Raw genomic sequence first — 22969 nt, forward strand, 5'->3', positions numbered from 1 at the left:
GAGGGGGCCACAATTAGTCATAAGGAAAGAGTTAAAGAGAGATGGGCGAAACATTTTGAGAATGTGCTAAACCGATATACAGTTAAAGGAAAATATATAAAGGAAAATCAAAAAGTTTGTGATACCTTTGATGTGAAGCAAGATTTGTTCTGTGAGGAAGAATTAGCGACAGTACTAAAAGGATTAAAAAATAATAAGGTTCCAGCTGCTGATAGTGTGGTAAATGAGTTTCTTAAATATAGTGGCTCCGAGGTTAGAATAAGTTATGGAAGATTATGAATACGGTTTTTGAAAAAGGGGAAGTACCTAACGATTTAAGGAAAACCTTAATTAGACCACTGTATAGGAAAGGTGATAAGAGTAAAAGCCGTAATTATCGAAGCATTAGGCTCGTCTCTGAAGGTAGCAAATTACTTAGTAATACGATACTTTTTAGACTGAGAGATGCTGTAGACTAAGTTTTAAGAGAAGAACAGTGCGATTTTAAAAAGGTAGAGGATGTGTTGACCAAATTTTTACTCTTAGGTTAATAATTGAGAAGTGCCTTAGTTGTCCATCACCTTTGGTCCTCAGTTTTATAGATTATGAGCAAGCGTTCGATTCTTTGATAGAAGAGCTCCTTACATGGTATACCAGACAAATACATTAAAGTGATAAGTGCTATGTACCAAAGTAATACTACTGCGGTTAAGGTAGGGAATGAGGTTAGCAGCTGGTTTTGTATTAAATCAGGAGTTAAGCAGGGTTGTGTTCTATCCCCCTTTATATGGATCATTTTGATGGACTTTGTCTTAAGGCACATGAAAGGCAATGGGAGACCACGGAATCAAATGGGGAGGAAAAACTCCCCTGGACTTGGATTATGCTGATGATCTAAGCATCCTAGATGAAAGAGTGAGCAAAATGAATGAACTTTTAGAGGTTTTGAGATTTCAGTTTGCTAGAATAGATTCGAAAATTAATGTTAAGAAGACTAAGTCCCTAAGGCTAAGAATAAGTGAAGATGAAAACGTGACGTTGGTAACGAAAAGGTTGATCAGGTGGGCAGCTTCACTTACCTTGGTAGTATTATTAGTAAAGAAGGTGGGAGCAGTGAAGATGTTAAAAGTAGAATAGCCAAGGCCCAGGATGTTTTTTTCACAATTAAAGAAAGTTCGGAAGAATAGGAAAATAAATCTGGAAACCAAGATTAGAATATTGGAAGGTACAGTGATGACAGTGATCAAATATGGCTCTGAAGCATGGGCGCTCCGAAAAGCGAACGAAGATTTACTAGATGTTTTCCAGAAAAATTGCCTACGGATTGTTCTGGGTACCCAGCTGACTGATCGTATTTCAAACAGTAGGCTGTACGAAAAGTGTGGTTCAATCCCGCTTTCTAGGGCTATAATTAAATAAAGGTTGAGATGGTTAGGGCACGTTCTGCGGATGAAGGATGACAGATTGCCGAAGATTGTCCTTTTCGGCCAACCGTCTAAGGCTAACAGAAAGCAGGCCGTCCTCGTCTGGAGTGAGAGGATGTTATAAAGAAAGATCTAAGGAAATGAGAACTTCTTGGGAGGGTGAAAAGAGGGAGGCTCTGAATAAATTGAGATGGTGGAGGAACATGCTTAGCTGTGTTAACCTCGGGCAGCTTGGTGCTGCGGTGAGTTGTTGGTAGTAGTAGTAGTAGTATTTAATTGTAATTATAAATTAAATGATTTTTTTATTCAACTGCCTACCCCCCCCCCCTGATTTCCGAACGAAATTTATACAGGGAGTGGCCTGTTTGCACAATAGGATGAAATAAAAAAGTAACCATCCCAAAACTAAAGGAAAAAGTCCTTTACAGGGGAAAAATAACTTTCTAAAAGAACTAAAAACCTTACTCCAGGCTCAGCTGAAATTTTAGCTGTCGAATCCCCTAAGAAATTTTAATGCCCGTTCAAACGAGCCCTCTCCCGATGTCCTAGGACCATTGGTTCGATACGATTACCACTGGGGAAAAAAAAAAAAAAACGCATCTTTGATCTTTCTTCTGGCAAAAAAAACAACAATATTCCACTTTTTTGCAGATAGGAGCTTGAAACCTCTAACATAGGGTTCCCTGATACGCTACATCTAACGGTGTTATTTTCATGAGCACTCTTAGACTTAGGGTGTTTCCCCCTTTTTATTCGAAAATCAGGCAAATATTCTCAGGTTCGTAGCCTTTTGTGGGTAACTCTAAGCTTATTGAATCTATATATTTGGAATCAGCATAATGAACCAATTCTTTTGACGTATCTATTGATATCAAAATTCCCCTTCTTAGAGTTTCGGTTACTATTCTGAAATATCACTCCTTACTTACAGTTCGTTTCCACGAACTGTAAGTATTGGTTTTTAAAAAGTCATTAAATAAAATGAACTCTGATATTTTTTTTCTTTATATACTTTTTTTCTTTTTTTTTTATTCGGTTTACTCTTTTTATCGGTCATCGTTGCTTGGAAAGGTTTGGTTTTTATTTATTTTAGTGTTGGTTTTTTTGTTTTTTTTTAGGTCCTTTTTTAGTTTTGCACTGAGGATGGTCGAACGGAGTTCTCGGTCATAATACTTGTATTGGCTTTCGGTAAGATTTTTTACTTTGTAGATAAGATAGTCGCGTACTTTCCAACAAATATAGCAAAAATAGGAATTCAGGATGTCGCCAGTTTACACAATACGATGAATTAGAAAAGAGTAGCCATCATAAAACTAAAAGAAAAAGCCCTTTAAAGGGGAAAAATACCTTATTGGAAAAAAACCTTACCCTTGGTTCAACTGAAATTTTAGCTGTCCAATCCCCTCCATTAATACCGCCTTGCCTTTTCACAAAGGAAGTCTGCATGCGAACCAACTTGTCTTGAATATCCTGTACTCCAAAATTTCGACCATCATGCTCAAGCCAACCATAACTATCTAAATTGTCGCTTTGCTCACAATTGTGCCTTAAAAAGACCATTCTTAATATTTAATACCCTGATCAAAACATTAAACAAAATAACTACTGCTAACAACAACTCATTGCACCCCGAACCCACCTGAGGCCAAACAAACTGTCCAAGTTCCTCCTTTCCCCTGGTTTGGAATCTTCGAGGACGTCTTGTTTTTCTTCTGAAACAAGATGGACTACTTCCTACTTCACCCCTATTTTGTCAAAAGCATATCTTTTGGATAATTTTCTGACACCAAAAGACTCTCCTCCGCCTGCACAAGCGCATTAGGAATAAAACTGTCACTTTGCTCATAACTGTGCCTGAAATTAGGCAGTCTGTATATTTAATAGCCTGAACATAACAATAAGCGAAACAACTACTACTAAAAACGACTCATTACTCCACAAAGCCACCTGAGGCCGAAACAACTTCCTCCATCCCCCCAGTTTTGAATCCTCGAGGACGTCTTCTTTTTTTCGAGACGAGATGGACTGTCAAAAAGTATATCTTTTGGACAATTTTCTGACATCAAAAGACTCTCCTCCGTCTACATAAGCGTATTAGGTATAAAACTGTCACTTTCCTAACAATTGTGCCTGAAGTAAGGCAGTCTGTATATTTAATAGCCTGAACATAACAATAAACAAAATACTACTGCTAAAAACAACTCATTGAGGCCAAAACAACTGCCTAAGTTCCTCCTTCCCCCCAATTTTGAATCCTCGAGGACTTCTTGTTTTTCTTCTGAAACAAGATGGACTATAAAAAAGCACAATTTTTGGAAATACGGGTGACATCATCCATAAAAAGGTGACGTAGCGATCTTATCCTTCTTTTATTTTAGCCCTAAAAGGTGGGGTCCAACTACCTTTCAGCTGTCCAATCCCAAAACAGTGTATTTGCACCTTTTCTCAACTTGGAGTTAAGGGTGGTTTATTGTATAAGAAAAACCACCTGAATCCAATACAGTTGCCAAAGCTCAATCCCACATTTGAAAACCGAAAGGATGTCTTGCTTTTCGCTTGAGACCAGATGGACTTTCAAAACAGACAATTTTTGGAAATCTGTCATCCGTCATCCCTAAAAGTTGACTTAGATATTTCTAATTTTTGGAAATCTGTCATCCGTCATCCCTAAAAGTTGACTTAGATTCTCAATTTGGAGTTAAGGGTGGCTTATTGCATAAGAAAATCCACCTGAAGCCAATACAGATGCCAAAGCTCCATCCCAATTTGAATACCCAAAGGACATCTTGCTTTTCTCTGGAGATCAGATGGACTTTCAAGACAGATTTGGAAATCTGTCATCCGTCCTCCATAAAACTTGACTTAGACGTCTTATCTTTCTTTAATTATGCCCTAGAAGATGGGATTGAACTACCTTTCGGCTGTCCAATCTCAAAGCAGTTTATTTGCAGCTTTTCTCAATTTGAAGTTAAACAACGATTCTTGTGCAACTTTTATGCACCGAACCAATTAGTACAGTCGAAGCCGCTGTATCTCTTATGGCTGCGAAGATTAGAAGTCCAATTTTACAGTTTAACTGTTATTTTTAGCATTGCCTATTTTCTGTTCGAGTAGTCATCATAGATACCAAGCACTGGGTCAAACAACAAAGTCGGCCTTAACCTTTCTTTGTATCTTGGATACTAAAGACCCTAAGTTCCAAAAGATCAAAAGACCCTAAGCTTCTTCCCAACGGTCTACTAGAAAGTTACTTACAAAAACCCTCGCAACTGAGGAGGATGTCACAAAAACAAAAGAGTCCATGATGAGCACAATGTCAAAACTAGTATAGTATATTCTAGTCAAAACTAGATAGGTATGGCAAGGACCAAATATTCAAAAAAATTTTATTGAAACTATTGTGAGTGAAATACACCCGTCTCTTGAATTTAATTCCAAGCAAGAGCAATTATTGGTTCTATAAATAATCTTAAAGGCCAGATTGGCAACTTGCAAAACCAAGTAGCAAAGCAAGAGTTAAAAATGAATGATTAGAAGCAAGAAAACAGCTTGAAACTCTTGTTTTTGGCGGTGTTAAGCATCAGCCAGGTACTGATGTAAAGTGTACCATTCTGAACATAGCATCGCAAAAGATGGGACTTTTGAGTGTATTTTAACAAAATTTTTCATTAGTTTACAGGTTAAGATTGAACACTTCGGGGTTAGATAATGATGAAGTTGTCCCATTTTTTGTAAAACTTCCTGCTTTTGAGATGGCACGTAGAGTGTTCGCACACAATTCAAAGTTGGCTGGTTCAAAAAAACGTCATATCTGAGTCTGTAACAAAGCGCCGTTCCGATATTCGGAGTGGGGCGAGACACAAGTTCGGTGTTAAAAATGGCATAGTCAGATCGTGGCCAGGTGCTCGCAAAGCTTCTAGGTGAGCCAACTGCTCGTCGAATTACTTCCCTATCAGATTGTATTTGAATGTTGTTTGTGAGTAGCTTTGTACAATTTATCTTTATCTTTTTTTCAACTCTTTTTGTATACTTTGTTCTTATTATGCTTGTGTCACGCTTGGCTTAGTTAAAAAAGCTTTCTTTATTTCTATTTTGTCGGGGGTTTTCTGTGCATGAATAGGCTATCTTCTTGCTTTAGAGAGTTTTTACGTATTCTATTTACTTAACCACAGCTATTCTTTTTATATATTTCAGTGCTGGATGCTACAACCCCCTACCCTATCAGCTAAGAATCTTTGCTTAATGTAGGCTGGCATTCAAAAATAGTGCCAAAACTGAATACGGAAAATCTAACATTTTATTCACAAACAAGCCTTCTTTTTCTAAAACTCCTCAAACGCGTCTTGCTTGTTAACATAATATTTGAATTCAGCAACATCATCTGATTTAGCCTTGACCTTACACTTACCTTAAATTAACATCACCCATGGCCCAAAGCCTTGGAGAGAACCACATAAAGCCAGCTAATAAAGACTTGGGCTCTCTTGTTTTCATTCCAAAGTAGACGCCAGGCCTGTATGAACCCCAATATCTATCAGGTACATCTAAACCTGTAACAGCAACAACCTGCAAAAGAAAATTTTTACTAATGTTAAGTGCGTTGGTAGGCAATAAAAACGTAAGTGGAAACTCCTGGGAATGATGTTGCTTCGCCAAGTGGCGGCGCCTGCTCTGAAACTACAGCCGATCGTCCCCCGACGTACAAAATATCAACAAAATTCTCGCTTATATGACACGTTACAATCCTGAAGCATGAGCAAAATTACGTCACGTAGCTTTCAAACTCATGTGAATTTGAGTTGATTTGACTTCTTTATATTTGTTCTTTATCATTTCAATTGACAACATAACATAGTTTTTATGTCATTTATTTTTATCATAACTTCTTTGTCATTTTATTCTTTGAATATCAAGTATTGTGACGAAAGAAAAAACAAGTTTGGTGAGCTGTCAGTTTTTTTATTTATATATATATATATATATATATATATATATATATATATATATATATATATATATATATATATATATATATATATATATATATATATACATATATATACATATATATATATATATATATATATATATATATATATATATATATATATATATATATATATATATATATATACATATATATATATATATATATATATATATATACATATATATATATATATATATATATATATATATATATATATATATATATATATATATATATATATATATATATAAAGATTTGGATTTAAGTCCGTCTGTTACAGGGCCTCCTCCCATTACGAATGGTGACGGTTGAAGGAGACGTGGCTAAGGAAATAACATGACATTGCACGGTATTAGCCTCAGACACCTTTTCCAGTAAAAAATTGCAAGGAGTATAGATTGTTGAATCCTGACTACAAAGTACCTGGAATTAGGCGAATACTTAAGGGTACTTGGCGCAGTTCTATATGAATTGGTACAGTGGCTTGTCTTAATTCATAAGCATCCTTTATTTCTGGACGAAAACGTGAATAGGGGAAATAACGAGAATAATACTAGGCCAATTCTATTGTTCTTATTCATCTTAGTATCGAAGCAATACCCAGTTACGGGTAGCTCCTAGTGCACAATTACATAGATACACATATTTATGATTAAACTACTATTATTATTACTAATAATAAATTAATTAATCACAGCATTTTTAATTAATCACAATAAACATTAAGAAATTAATATAAGATGTTATTATTTATTCCATTTGTAAAAAAATAAATTATTCGTATAACTATGTCACATAATCACGGATTGTACACCAGTAAGGTCAACGGGAAATATCCCGTTGTGAAGAGCATGGGGGAAAATAGCACTTGCGGCATCTGAGCGGGCATGCTCCCTTCACTCCAAGAAGGGTCTAAACAGCTAATTTCTATGAGTAGCACAATGTTTGCGATTTGCATAAGTAAGTCATATTTAGCAGCATAAATCAGCTATACCATAGTAGTTTTAACAGGCAACCATCAAGGGTCCGCGCTCCCAATCATGATTCGGAAGGAGAGCAAAATGTGGTCTGTACGTTTTTTATGTCCAGAAAATGTGAGATTCTATTTTGAAATGAAGGACTTTTGGAGTATCGCAAACACTAAGCAATGCAGAAGCGTGGTCTCTCCTTTAAGCATTAAGTTAATGCACAGTGTTTATAATGCTAAGTTGGTACATCATAAAAAGGGTCTTAAAACAATTAACCCTCCAGAACAGAACAAAATATTTTCTTTCCCCAAACACATCTTCCCCATTAGACAAAGTAATGACAATACTCAAAAACTAGAATTTTTCTCTTTTCTGTAAACACTATTTCCTTTTTGGCTTGTTACTTTTGACCTAAAGGGGCATTTTGACCTAAATCTTGGCCTAAAAATATTTTGGCCTAAAAGAGACACAGGGAAACAACAACAACGGGGCGCCGGGGGGCACCGGGGGATATATAAATGACGACAGGGACACAGGGAATGTTCGATTAGCAATCTAAAAAAGCAATATAAAAATTAGCAATATATTAATATATAGCAATATATAATTAGCAATATAAAAAATTTTATTGAGCGATCCGGCTCAATAGTAACCAAAACTCTAAAAAATTGAATTTTGATATAAATAGCTACATCAAAAGAATCGCATTTTAATGCTGATTTTAAATATATAAGTTTCATGAAGTTTAGTCTTAGCCATCAAAAGTTACGAGCCTGAGAAAATTTGCCTTATTTAGGAAAATAGGGGGAAACACCCCCTAAAAGTCGTAGGATCTTAACGAAAATGACACCATCAGATTCAGTGTATCAGAGAACCCTACTGTAGAAGTTTCAAGTTCCTATCTACAAAAATGTGGAATTTTGCATTTTTTGCCAGAAGACAAATCACGGGTGCGTGTTTATTTGTTTGTTTTTTTATTTGTTATGTATCCCCTTCGGGGATACATAACAAATAAAATACACTGGGTCACCACAGAGAGACAGAGCTCGGGATTGTGGTGACCCCATCAATATTTACAACATAAACAATATTAGTTGAAGATCCAATACCCAAGGTTATTTGCTCCACCAATCAGCATCCCTGCTCCAGAACAAGCAAGAAGAGCGAAAATTACTCTAGCGAAAATACAACAATTCGTGAGATCTTGTATTTTACTCTTGAATAAACGGTTGTTTTGTTTTTGTATTTTTTTTTTTTTTTACAAATTCTTTGCCATCGGCATGGATTCAAAATATAGCTTAAGCGATAATTTTACAGCTGGGGAAAAAACAAATGGTTATAATTCAAACATTATTCATACATTGTAATCAAGACAATAAAGGTAAAAAAAAAGGTAAAGGATACGGCATTAGACTTTACAGTCCGTACCGGCGGTGTTGATCTCCGTTTCTTGGCCCTTCAGCCAGGAAGTGCAATGGGGGTTGGGGGCCAGCCATCCTGTACTTTCGCACACCCTTCCTGTTTACCTTCCCCATATTTCTCCAGGTACCCATTTAGAGCTGGGTCGACTCTGGCTAAGCTTACAGAGTCACGCCACTGACCCCCGTCCCAAACTGAAGAATTGGGTACACTGGGATTCGAACCCGCGTCCTCTCAGACAAGGGATCCCGAATTCAGCGCATCAACCCAATCAAGACAATACCGAAAGAAACACCGAACTTTAGTATTAAGATACCAATTTTTACAGGTACAATAACAAAACTTATTAATGTATTCATGAATACTAAATTTGCACTCTTCAGTACTACTACCACTAACATCTTATTGCAATACCGAACCTTCTAAGCCCAGAACAGCTGCATATGTTTCTCCTCCCCCTGAAACTGTTCAAAGTTTAACTCTTTATCCCTACCCATGAAGGTCTAACTTCCCTTAATTCTGACCTCTTCCCATCTCATTTCAGGACGTCCTGCTTTTAATTGTTTATTAGGTGGGTTTATGAGCGACAGGTCTTGTTTTTATTGTGGTACCTTGTAAAGTAAATACATTCTAAGACTACACTGGCTATACATGACGTATGAAGCAATGAAGAGAAAATATAATAAATGAAAAAAATAATCATCAAACAGCAGAGAAAAATGAGGGTAGTGTCAGCCAGTGGAAAAATGTGAAGCGAAAATAAGCCAATATTTCGACAAGGACCTCCGTCATGTCGTCCTCAGTGCTAAGAAAAAAATTAAAACAAAAAAAAATCTAAATTTTTGATGATGACTTCACAAAAGGTGTAAGAATTCAATTCAATTTAATTTATTAATATAATACGCATAACAAATAAAATACACTGGGTCACCACAGAGAGACAGAGCTCGTGATTGTGGTGACCCCATCAATATTTACAACATAAACAATATTAGTTGAAGATCCAATACCCAAGTCCACAGCCCACCACACAAAGCAGAAAGACAAAATAAAAATCACAATAACAAAACAATCAAACAAACGTGCACAGAGAATGACATCATGAGCAATCAGAGACGATGAATTAAAGAAAAAAAAAAATAAAAAAAAAAATAAAAAAAATAAAAAAATCCATAGAGAAAAAGAAGATTAAAAAAGATCAATGGTGAAAAGTTTCTAGGAAAAAATTTAAAAGTTCATGTCTTATTATATTAAATGGTTTAGTATCATCATAAACAGTATGAGTGTCTATATGTCTCTTGTGAAGTCTACTTCAAAAGGTTAGATTGTTTTTGGGTTTTTTTTTTTTTCTTAACACTCAGGACGACTTGGCGGAGTTCCTTGTCGAAATGTTTGCTTATTTTCGCTTTATATTATTCCACTGGCTGACACTACCCTTACTTTTCTCTACTATTTAATTTTTTTTCCATTTGTTATATTTTCTCTTCTTTGTTTCATAACTTATAAAGAAAACAAAACTGAACAGAAGGCCATTTATAGCACTTCATCATAATGAATATTTTAAAACTCCAATCACTACTGATGCCCAAAACAACTAGTCAGTTTAAAAAAGTTTATTGTCAATTCAATTTTAATTTCTAAAAAATTGTATTTCTATTTTAAGTCAAAGTTTCTTTGCATCCAACTAGAAATTTTCTGAAAGTATCAAATTATTTTCCTTTTTTTGTTTTTTATTTTGTGGGAAAATACCTTGCCCTTTTAGCAAAATAGAATATTTATATCCTTTGCCCCCATGCAAAGAAATGGGCTTCTGCAGTTAGCATTCAGAGGCGCCAATTCACAGGAGACATACGGGGGAGAGGTTTTTTCTAATGTAGGTACAAGGAAAATAAACATATTTTTCAAAACTAGAAGGAGGACTTTTTTATTTTGCTTCAACGAAGATACTAAAAAGGTATTTTTCAAAATCTAAGGGGGAGGCAATTACCCCTGCTCCTACTCAATTGGTACCATGGTTAGCATTATGATTTGTGTGAGTAAACATAAATCCTACTGGTTATTTGTTGTTTGTTTTTTCTTAAAAAAGAACCTGATTTCCCTTTCTAATCTGTTTCCAACACTCCTTGGTATTCTCATTCATGATTTATTGCAAAGTTTGTTCAGAGCCTCTCTTCCTCCCCACTCCCCCCAATTTTCTCTCTCTGTCTCTTTGTCAATACCACTCTCTTGTATAAATTAAGAAAAATGCTTACTTTTTGGTCACTAAAAGGAGTATTGATTCTAGTTTCTAAATATCCATGGTATGCAAAATATGCAACTACTGCAGCAGCAACAACACTTAATGGTGTGTACATGCTTGTTGATACGTTTTTGGAAGACTTTGTACTGTCCTGAAATGAATAAATTAATTAGTTAAGACATCAAGATTAGGCTCCATCTTAGGAGGGGGAGGGGGTGTCAGCCGGGAGATATAGAACTACTCAGACATCACTGCCAAATGTATTTGAATGCCCACATTAATCACCCTTACGGACTACTTTTGTAATCCACATTAAATTTTGTGAACGAAATGTTTCTTGATTATTACCTTAAATTGCAGCTTGGAGTAATCTAAGGATTTTTTCTTGTGAAGCTCTAGAGTTGATGCTTGAAGTTGTTTTCATTGCTGCTTTGTGACCAGATGCAGTTGGATGATCAGCTTCCCAGTAGTGTTTACACTCACTCAAGGGTTACTCGTCATTCAGCTTTTGTTTAAAAATGTCAACAGATTCAGGAATAGCTGGGTTCTCAGAGAGTTTACTCCAACTGTTGACAATTCTTGAGAAAAGAGTTGAGTGCGGCCTCTGAATAAGTTACACTGCTTGACAAAGTTTCAACCAATAACCTCTAGTTCTTAAATTGGAATCAACAATAGGAAATAATGCTGGGAGGGTGTTATTTATTAGCTTAAAGGCTAGAATGGTATCATCTCTATTTCTCCTGTATACAAGTGTTTAGAGTTTCATTTTTGCTAGTCTTGCAGGGTAGGAAAGCTCCCGCATGCTGTATATCACTTTGGTGGCGCATCTTGGCACATCTTCCAGAACGTTGATGTCTTTTTTAAAATATGGGGAGGTTGCAGACATCCCAACTTAAGCTTGAGATGAACAAGTTCCTTACACAGAAGACTAATGACTTTGGGAGAATGAGAGTAAAGAGTGCGCTTAATCGGTCCCAGAGTTGAACTAGGACCAGCAGCAGACTTCTTAGGACAAGTACTGAATTTTAATTTGTTGCCAATGATGACTCCAAGGTTTCACTCGTCATTTACACAGGGAATTTGGTGGCAAGAGCGACAAGGATTTATTTTCCAAAGTGAATGACATGGCACTTTTGCAGCATTGAATTCAAGAAGCCAGGCCTCAGCTCATTGATCAAGCAACCTAAGATTATTTTGTAGAAGGGCATGATCTTCACATGACAAGGCTGGTCCGAGAAGCTTCGAGTCGTCAGCATAGAGTGTTAATTCACTGCTGATAGGAAGGAGCACTGAAACTATTGAGAAGCATCACATTAAAGAAAAATAACTATGAAAATTATGTTGGAAACCTACATTTGAGCTGCTTATGAGCAAAAATCGATTAACTCCACAAAATAAACATTTGATATAAGTAACAAAAGATACCTTGCTAATTTAGCCTTTAATATATGGCAACATTTGGAAGACAAATCAGGAGTTTTTTTTTGTTTTTTGCTGACTTCTCAAAAAAAAAAACATTGCAGTATATAGGGGGAAGGGGTTGCCAAGTTTGTTCCAAATCTTCTTTTCCAGAGTAATTGAAACTGTATATCCTAAAGACAAACTTTTCCAAATGTTTACAAATCTTCTAAAACATGCCCTCCTTTTGATTTTGTGTGCTAGTGTAATACTAAATTAAATGGTGTAATACTGGATTCGTCCATATTGCTAGCAAGTACGATTTAAGGTAGTTTAAGGTAAATTACAAAACACGAAATTGTCAATATAAGCCAAGGGTAGCTGCAAATATAAAATAAAAATTTGTAAAGTAAATACGGTCAAGGCATTGGATACAGATACAAACATCTAACCGTTAGGGAGAGAGGATTCAGAAGACTATCTGGAGTTAGGTGGGGGGAGGTAAAATATATAAAAAGCAGGTTCTTAGGAAACAATAATTTTATAAGGATGGTTATTTAACCAGCCTGGGGGATAGATCCCCGTCTCCAGAGGTAAAACACTAGATTAAATAAACATACAGCAAATGGTAAACCCCTGAGTTTGGTGTGAAAAATCTTCAGTGAAATTTGGAAGTAAGAATGCACTTTTTCTTGCTTTCAACCCCCTACCCTCCAAAGAAATTCTCTTGTTTTGCACAGATTAAGAAAAAAAAATTCTTGGGGAATATCTTTAAAATTCAAATCTTCACTAACTCAAATAATTTAACATAAGCAGTCAACTCCTTCTTCTCCAATTATCAACCTTTTCACTTCACTGTAGCATTCTATGTGATGGTTCCTATTTGTTGCAATGACATGCATACCAGCACCCAAAGGATAGGGAGAAGCCTCTAGGTGACTCCCAAGCAAACATGTAGTTTTTTATTTTTAATTTCCCTAAATACCCTTCTACAAGACTATTTCATATCCCCCCCTCCCTACGCTTGGACCTGCATGCACTTGTAACACGGAATTTAAATGAGGTGAGGGTAAGTCACCTTATAACAATTAACTAGTTTTGATTACCTACTTTTTAATGTTTGCCCTTTTTTATGTTTGCTCATTTTGGCCTCATTTTTTGCTGTAGCCTCCATGAACTTCTTCAAGACTATTTCATATCTCCCACCCCTTACACTTGGACCTGCCTGTACTTGGAATTTAAAATGAGGTGAGGATAAGTCACCTTATAACAATTAACCAGTTTTGATTACTTACTTTTGATGTTGGCCCTTTTTAATGTTTGCTCATTTTGGCCTTATTTTTTGCTGTAGTCTCTATGCTAGCTGACTCATGAACTTCTACAAGACTATTTCATATCACCACCCCCACTCCCTACACTTGGACCTACCTGCATTTGTAACATGGAATTTAAATGGGGTGAGGGTAAGTCACCTTATAACAATAAACTAGTTTTAACTACTTACCTTTGAGGTTTGCCCTTTTTTATGTTTGTTCATTTTGGCCTCATTTTTTGATGTAGTCACCATACTAACTGACTCAGAAACAGAATCCTAAAAAAAGCCAAGTCATTTTACTATTGCAAAATGCTTCATCTCTGACCAGAAAAAAAATTATCATTTCATAGACACTTTAGCCCTTAATGAATCCCAAAAAAGACAATTGTATGAAAAGTTAAAAACATTTCCAATAAAAGAATTCTCCTTTTTTCAAATTAAAAAAAAATCCTCTTCATTCATTAAACTCTTAGTTTTCTCAATTCGCACATTAGGACTTATGTAGGCTAAGAACAATTTTGAGTGGATTTTTTTAACAATATCTAGTATTTACAATAACAATATAATAACAATAACAATATTTAAACAGTATCTAATTTAACAATATCTAGTTAAATTCTAGAGCCTGCACCAAAGTTCAATTTATTGAACCTTTCTGGGAATTTAGCTAAGGCCATCCAATCAAAAAGCTCCATTATAAATCCTTAGGTTTAAAAAAGAAAAAATTGTAAGGAAGAAGGAACTTAGTCTTAGTTGTACTTATTTGTTCTTGTACAAGGACACAAGCTCCATCAGCTCCTCTGCCATCTAGAAGTCAGTAGACTTTTCATGTCATGTGGATCTATCTTTGATCATGGGAGTGACAGTCTGTAACCACATTGAGTCGAAAATTTCAATGTTGGCAATCTGCTTAGGACTCCAAATCATTATATTTATTAATTGATGCTTGTCAGGCTTTGTGTCAGCTGCTAAGGCCCTTTTCCCAGGAGGCAATTTCATAATATGCTGAATATCTTCTATCTGAACCAGGCTGAATTAGCCAGTTTTTGGTAAGGTAGAACTTAGCAGTAGAGAAATTTATAACCTTAAATTGCACTTTTAAGGAATAATGACAAGTCCTGTGAATGCTGGTCAATGATGATGATGACTCTACTTGTTAGGTGCATCCCATACTGTGATCCAAGGTTTCCTGCACCAGTCTTTGTCACCTGCAGACTTTAAGGCTTCAATACTTGGAGACATAACAGCGTTCTGGCTAAGGAAGTTCAACAGGGTGACAATGCAGTTAGAAAATAATTTATTTCACAGTCTGGTGTTAGAGCATTTTTTGTTAAATCTGCAAGGGGTGGTCTCTAGGACTTGACAAAGCTACTATCTGGAACAGGTTGGGGATCACACTTTGGTCATGTACTAACTTGTATGTTATTAAATACATCTCTTTGCCTACATCATTACGTGAGAGATGCTAATTTGAGCTTATGTAATTGGGTAGGATATGGAAGATGTTGGAATCCCTTTATGCATTTAGTTGCACATTGTCGTACTGATTCCAAAATTTATATATCACACTTATTCACTGGAGTAGCAATACACATCACAAATTCTGATTTTGGTAAACAAAAACTTGGATGTACATGCCATCATCCCCCCTAATCAAGAACACTACTATCAAAATGAGCCAATATATGCAGGATCATTCACTGCTTTTGGGATAGAGACAATACAGGCAACTTTCAATGACTTGACAAAAAATCCAGTGGTAAAGCAATTTTTGAAAATCAGAGCAGGAAAAGTAAAGTCAGAAGCCTGTCTATTCAGGTTCATTTATTTTCCAATCATATATACAAAACATACTGAGCATACCAATATCTGGCAGAGAGACAAGCTCGTTTTGAGAACTAATTTACAAATTTGATTTGGTTCTCAGGCTTTTATGACACTTGGATTTACATGTTATATTTACATGTCAAATAATATTAGCTATACAGCTTGAAAGTCCTGGAACATTAGTTGAGTAATCTCAATCTATATAGTGGTAAAGACTTTTGCTAAAGCTTCCATCTTTGACTGAACACCATGGAAATATATTGCCAGTTATGATAAGTGACATAATAGTGCTAGATTTAGAGTGGGGACCAGCATCCTTCACAGCTCTCTCCTGCAGCTTTGCAGGTCCATTTTGAGTTTATATTTGAAATTTGATTGGTATTCTACACAAGCTAGTTAATTTGCACAGAAAAAACTATGCTGGCTTTGATAAATAACATCTGGCCATCATTACTGACATACTTCCACCTTTACGTTCTCATCTCTGTAACACAGCTCAACTCTGCACTTTCCACATTCAGTTGTGGGTTAAACTGTAAAGAAGCTCATCTTGCCTTTCTGGGCATGCTTTTCTTTGTACCAATTGGGCAATGCAGATTTTATTGATAAAATGTTCTGTCCTGTAAAATATGTCCCATAAAATGTAAAATGTCCTGAAGCTGCAAATGCAATTTGGGAGGTGAAACGTTCCTCATCAGAATTCATTTCATTTCTATTAGTGCTATAAAAAAAACAAATACAATCAAACAGTTCATGGTAACGACATCAAAAGAATCGCATTTTAATGCTGATTTTAAATATATAAGTTTCATCAAGTTTAGTCTTACCCATCAAAAGTTACGAGCCTGAGAAAATTTGCGTTATTTTAGAAAATAGGGGGAAACGACACCTAAAAGTCATAGCATCTTAACGAAAATCACACCATCAGATTCAGCGTATTAGAGAACCCTACTGTAGAAGTTTCAAGCTCCTATCTACAAAAATGTGGAATTTTGTATTTTTTGCCAGAAGGCAGATCAGGGATGCGTGTTTATTTGTTTTTTTTGTTTTTTTTCCCAGGGGTGATCATATCGACCCAGTTGTCCTAGAATGTTGCAAGAGGGCTCATTCTAACGGAAATGAAAAGTTCTAGTGCCCTTTTTAAGTGACCAAAAAAATTGGAGGGCACCTAGGCCCCCTCCCACGTTAATTATTTTACCAAAGTCAATGGATGAAAATTCTGAGATAGCCATTTTATTCAGCGTAGTCGAAAAACCTTATAACTATGTCTTTGGGGACGACTTACTCCCCCACAGTCCCCGTGGGAGGGGCAACAAGTTACAAACTTTGACCAGTGCTTACATATAGTAATGGTTATTAGTAATGGTTAGTGTAAAGAGCGAGGATCTGACAAGGGGGCGAACCCCCTCATATATGTAATAAAAATATGAGAATACAAAAGTTCTTTACGTAAGCTAATTTATAAGTTACGTAAATCTTTTACTAATAAAAATATTCGTAAAAAATTAAAAGTTCTAGTTGCCTTTTTAATTAACCAAAAATTCAGAGGGCAACTAGGCTTCCTCCTCTGCTCTTTTCTTCTCAATATCATTCGATCAAAATTATGAGAAAGCCATTTAGCAAAAAAAATGCAAATTTCGTTTTAATTATTCCTCTGCGGAAAGCCAAAATCAAAACATGGATTGATTCAAAAACGTTCAGAAATTAAATAAAAAAAACAAGTTTTTTTAACTGAAAGTAAGGAGCGACATTAAAACTTAAAACGAACAGAAATTACTTTGTATATGAAAGAGGCTGCTTCCTCATCAACGCCCTGCTCTTTACGCTAAAGTTTTTTACTTTTTTTTAAAAGAAGAATTGAGAGAAAGAGTCAAACTTTAGCGTAAAGAGCGGGGCGTTGATGAGGAAGTAGCCTCTTTCATATACGAAGTAATTTCTGTTCGTTTTAAGTTTTAATGTCGCTCCTTACTTTCAGTTAAAAAAACTTGTTTTTTTTTATTTAATAATAAAAAAAACAAAAGCTGACAGATCAAAAGAGAAAGAAAACAAATACATCAGACATTGTAGCCCCAAAGCTGAGCTTGTAGGGGACCCAATCAATACAGCAACAATTTCAAATGTGAAAAAAAAGCTAATATACAATAAAGCTATATATCAATACATAACAGAAAGTGGTAAAATCTATGGACAGAGAAGAAAAAATAATATTGATAAATAAAAAATAAATAAACAAAATATGGGAAAAGGCCAAAATACAGAAATCTCACTACAATCTGTGAAACCCACAAGCAGAATTAAACAAAACATCAGAAAAGACCTCTCAAGCGAAATATCAGAGGGAAAAGAATTCCATAGCTTAGTAACTAGATGAACTGGGGGACACTGGGAAAAAGAAATTCAAAACAGAGGAAGTTCAATGGATAGATGGGACTTATGAAGGGAAAGGGAAATATCTGAAGATGGAGCTTTTATGAAAAAACCTACACTGGCTTGTAGGAAGGGAACAATGTAAAAATTTATAATCTAGAAGGAGACATTTCTCTTTTACCCAAGAATCGATTTTTTCAATCCCAGTATCATCATACAAATCAATGGAGGGGTACCTTGGGGGAAGTCCAAACACAGCATTCACAGCTTTATTCTGGAGGCATCTTATAGGAGTTAGTAGATAAGAGCATGCTACACCCCAAACAGAGCAGTAATAAGAAAGTCATGAATTGAGAAACACGCAATACAGTGAGACCATTACCTCAGTGGGAAGAAAGGACTGAACTCTGTGGAGGACACAGAAAATAGGAAAGACGAGGCTTATAAGAAAGGTTAGAATCCAAAAGCACACCCAAAATTTTAATTGACTGAGTTTGTGGAATAAGGATATTATCAAAATACATATTCAATATACAAGGAGAAACAACCAGGGAGCAATGACCCACTGTCAATATTACTGTACCACTTTTAGATGCATTAACAAACATTTTGTTTGCAAGGCACCACAAGTTAACATTGTGGATAACCCTCTGTGCTAATGATGTTATACTTGCCTCATTTTCAGTGCAAACAAAAATGTTTGTGTCATCAGCAAAGATCTGACACACCAGTTTCTATAAGGTCTTTGATGAAGAGAAGAGACAGTAGCAGACCCAGAATTGAACCTTAGGGAATTCCACTTTTTACAGGCAGACAGTAAGATTTGATGCCATCAATCTCTACATACTGAAACAATCTGAAAAATATGATTCAAACCAATAGAGGAAAACTCCTCTTATTCTGTACCTTTCTAATTTCTGAAACAATAATGGATGGTTGACCATGTTGAAAGCTTTGGAAAAATCCAGGAAAACACCAATTATCTTAAGTCCAATATCAAGTTTCCATCTTATGAACTCAGTTCCATAAATAAGAGTGTACTCTATGGAGAATCTAGCTCTAACAGAAAACTGTGAGTCAGATAATATGGGACTGCCATCCTCACACTTAACTGCCTGAAAAAAACATACAAGTCTGATATACATCAACTTTTCAAGAATTTTTGAGAAGACAGGCAGTAGAGAAATAGGCCTTTAATTTGATATCTGAGATGGGCCATCCTTCTTGTGGAGAGACACAACTCTTGCAATTTTAGAAGTTTCTGGAACACAACCAGAAGAGAATGATAGGTTGAAAATATGTGACAGTGGCATTGGTTACACAATCCACTTGCATCCACACTCCTGGAATTATTAAAACCCTATTGACTTCTTCTGGAGAGCTAGGAATTTTGTATAAAGATTCCACAACAGATGGTGAACCAACCACTGGCTCAGGCAAAACTTGGGAAACAAACAGGTAAACCTAGAAAGAACTTATTGAATCTATTAATAGCTTCTTTAGTTGAGAACTCAGACAGGCCGGAACAGAAGGAAGGTGGAAGTTTAGCTCCTTTTTGCCTTCATTTGATGGCCTCATTGATGACAAACCAAACAAAAAATTGTCATAAAAAGTAAACCTACACCTCCTCAGCTGCTGCAATGTTCCTCCTTCTGTCCCATCACTGGCTCTAGGAAGTCTGATCCTTGCTAGACATCAAATTAAACATACATTTGATTCCTTAATTCATTTGCCCATGCTTCTTCATATGGCAAAGAAAGGCAGCAACCCACTAGTTGTCTTAGTTCTCAGGGATTTATATAGGAATCCTAGAGTGTGATTAGAATTACAATCACATTTACCCCTACATTCAGCTCTTCATCACTCCCAATACAATTGCATTAATTCTATTCTTGGGTGAGGCCAAACTCTTCAAATCCCTTGAAAATGCCTGTGATTCCTCAGTACCCCTGCCCTGTTAAGAAGTGGACTAAAAAGGATGTTATGAAGTTGGACTCAGCTGTTAAAAAGTTGGACTCAACCTGTTAAGAAGTGGACTTAGGCAAAATGTCTTCCATCTTTTATTCTTGGGGGGATTGATGTGTCTCCTATTTGTTATGCAGGTGACATCTTGAATTTCAGCCATACAGTTCAGTGTATTTAGCAAAATTTAAACCTCAATTATGAATACTCAAAAATTGGGCTGCATTTTAATCCTGAGAAAACCAAAGTTGTCCTTTTCAATTGGCAAAATCCCTCTACTTCTCTAATAAACCTGGATTGTTCTCTTGTCAAACCTGCAGACCATATTACATACCTGGGCCTTCCAATTGGCCACACATGTTGTTTGCTTATATCTCATGCTGAGCTTAAAATTAGTATTTCTTATGCTGGAATTGTAAAAAGCAAACTAAGCTTCCATCATTACCTTCTAGCATCCATCTGCAATGCCAAAGTCCTCTCATGTCTGCTTTACATTGCTCCTTTCTGGCATTTCTTTTAGTTATAGGTAAAAGGCACCTACAATCAATCTTCTACATATTTGCTGGGGATCTCTTACATTTGCCTCCTTGGGCACAAAACCATAAAATTATCTATTTGTATAAGCTTGCAGACCTGAATTATCTCTATCCCATTTTCAAAGAAATTTTCATCATTCATGGTCTTCAATTTGTTCTCAATAGTTTTGTTCATATTAATGTAATGTATGTAATAAAGAGGTTTTTTGTCATGTGTTTGAATTTTCAATGTATGTTTGTGTCCTTTTTTGATTCTCTTTTTGTTACCTTTAGTCACTACTCTGTCTATTGTACCTTTTTTGATTGGTTACAGATCAATAATAATATATCAAATTGCATAGGTAACACAGGCTTTTGTCAGACTTTTCACTTTTGTCTTGGATAAGGTTATCTGGTAAAATTCTAGTTGAGTGACTTCTTGCTATCTCAGAAAGGGGTTAGGCTAGGAAAATGAAACTTTCAGGAATGGGTCTACAGGCTAAAGTATATCCCAGGAAGGTATTTTAAAGTACCTAACTCCACTCCTTCTCCCTCAAGAGAGCCCTTAAATTTGCCTACATGACAGGTTTATACCTATTGAAATTTTGAAATTTCAGTTACCAGTTGCTTTTTCTCTGCATTTAGTTCTGAAAATGCAATTCCTGTTATTTGAGTAGAATTCTGAGCCATGTCAATTTTTTTTTTCAAAATTCAGGAAATGTATTTGCATATCTTTAAAACCTTATAAATTGGGATTGAGTGAAGTTGTGAAGCTGAAAACAATTTTGTTGTACTTCATTCAAGCAGAAGATCTATTTTGCAAGATTTCACTTTATAACACACATATTTTTGAAGGTCAGAACCCTATAGAGGGAGGAGTGGAGGTGGGTACTTTAAAATACCTGATAAGGGCTGTGGCAATCTGCCTTTCTAATGCAACAATATCTGTCCTTTCTCTCCTACACAATGAAAAGTAGTGGCAGTTTTTGATGTGCTCTAGCTATGGATTTTCTATATCCAGATCAATAGTGTGAAATAGCCAGATTTACTTTTGGCTATCTTGGAAAAGGGTTAGGTTAGGAAAATGAAACTTTCAGGAATGGGTCTAAAGGCTAAAGTATGTCCCGGGAAGGTATTTTGAAGCACCCACCTCTACTCTTTCTCCCTCTAGAGGGCTCTGAAATTTGCCTACATGACAGGTCTATACCTATTGAAATTTTGACAAAACAACATTTTACCTTAATTTTCAGTTACCAGTTGCCTTTTCTCTACCTTTAGTTCTGAAAATGCAATTCCTGTTATTTGAGTAGAATTCTGAGCCATATCAATGTTTTTTTTTCAAAATTTAAAAAATGTATTTGCTTATCTTTAAAACCTCATAAATTGGGACTGAGCAAAAATGTGAAGCTGAAAACAATTTTGTTGTATTTCATTCAAGCAGAAGATTTTTTTTACATGGTTTCACTTTTACAACATAGATATTTTAAAGGTCATCAAAGATCAGGGCCCTCTAGAGGGAGAAGGAGAGGAGGTGGGTACTTCAAAATCCCTTCCTGGGACTTATTTTAGCCTTTAAACTCATCCCTGAAAGTTTCATTTTCCCAAACTAACCCCTTTCCGAGATAGCCAAAAGTCAATCAACTAGAATTTAACCAAAATAAGTAGGCTAACTAGCCTAGGCATTCAAAGTGATCGATTCCCAAGCAGCGGAATCCACCAGCTGCGGCCCCAGGGCAGCTGACCCAGGTGGCCTCCAGAGGAACAGCCATACCTAGGCTGTATCATAACTGTCAGAAGGAATAGGGTTTTGACTTCAAATGCGCATCATTTTATATTTGTACTAGAGCAACTTGAATTGATAATAAGGATTAAAAGTCTCACAGCATCTTGTAATGATCCATTTTTCGACTGAACTGTATTATTCAGTTTTTTCTTTTTATTTGTCATTTTTCTATACAAGTAATATTTGAAAAATTCAAAGTAGATGGCATCTAAAAATTGTCAACACCGTTGAAAGCAGGGCTGCCAAATTTTTTTTAAGGAGTGTGTCATATTTTTTCCGAAAATGTGCTTTTTGTGTCATCTCAGATTCCATAATGTGTCACAAAATGTGTCATATTTTATTGCAACAAGTGGTATCATATTTAATTGTTAAATCTTTATTTAGAGTTTTGAATATGTAATCTTTTCCAAATCAGTCCAAAAAGGAGTAAACCTAACCTTATCCTATTATCTTGGGATCATGACCTTTTTTGTGACGTCATGAAAGAAATAGAAACATTCAATTAAATTAATGTTACACACTATGAATTTGTGTCTGGGTGGCCAACGAGGCAAGTTTACATTTATAAAAGTTCTAGGGACAATCAATTCCGACAGCAAATTGAAAATAGACTTTTCGTATGACGTCGTAATCGTAATCGGCTCTATACGTAATTGATTTTATTGGCTAAGCTTTTTATTAATTCAATATGTAAGCCATTCAACAAGCTTCAATCTAGTATTTTTGTCATATTTTTTGGTGCCTTTTTAGGCCAGATGGATTATTCTGAAGGAAAGACATCTC

General features: G+C 35.7%; 1 protein-coding gene across 1 annotated transcript in view; it reads right to left on the minus strand.

The window, feature by feature from the left end:
• Positions 1–22396, minus strand: part of LOC136029870 (uncharacterized) — a 41777-nt gene extending 19381 nt beyond the window's left edge. Inside the window, exons 1-5 of the mRNA XM_065708333.1 lie at positions 22285–22396; positions 13922–14008; positions 11033–11170; positions 5812–5969; positions 2772–2949 (exon numbers count right to left, since the gene is read on the minus strand). Coding sequence (XP_065564405.1) covers positions 2772–2949; positions 5812–5969; positions 11033–11170; positions 13922–14008; positions 22285–22350 — 627 coding nt within the window. The 5' untranslated portion in view covers positions 22351–22396. The remainder of the gene's footprint in view (positions 1–2771; positions 2950–5811; positions 5970–11032; positions 11171–13921; positions 14009–22284) is intronic.
• Positions 22397–22969: the final 573 nt, after the last annotated feature.

Source organism: Artemia franciscana, chromosome 8 (genome assembly GCF_032884065.1).
Source record: "Artemia franciscana chromosome 8, ASM3288406v1, whole genome shotgun sequence".
NCBI classification, from domain to species: domain Eukaryota; kingdom Metazoa; phylum Arthropoda; class Branchiopoda; order Anostraca; family Artemiidae; genus Artemia; species Artemia franciscana.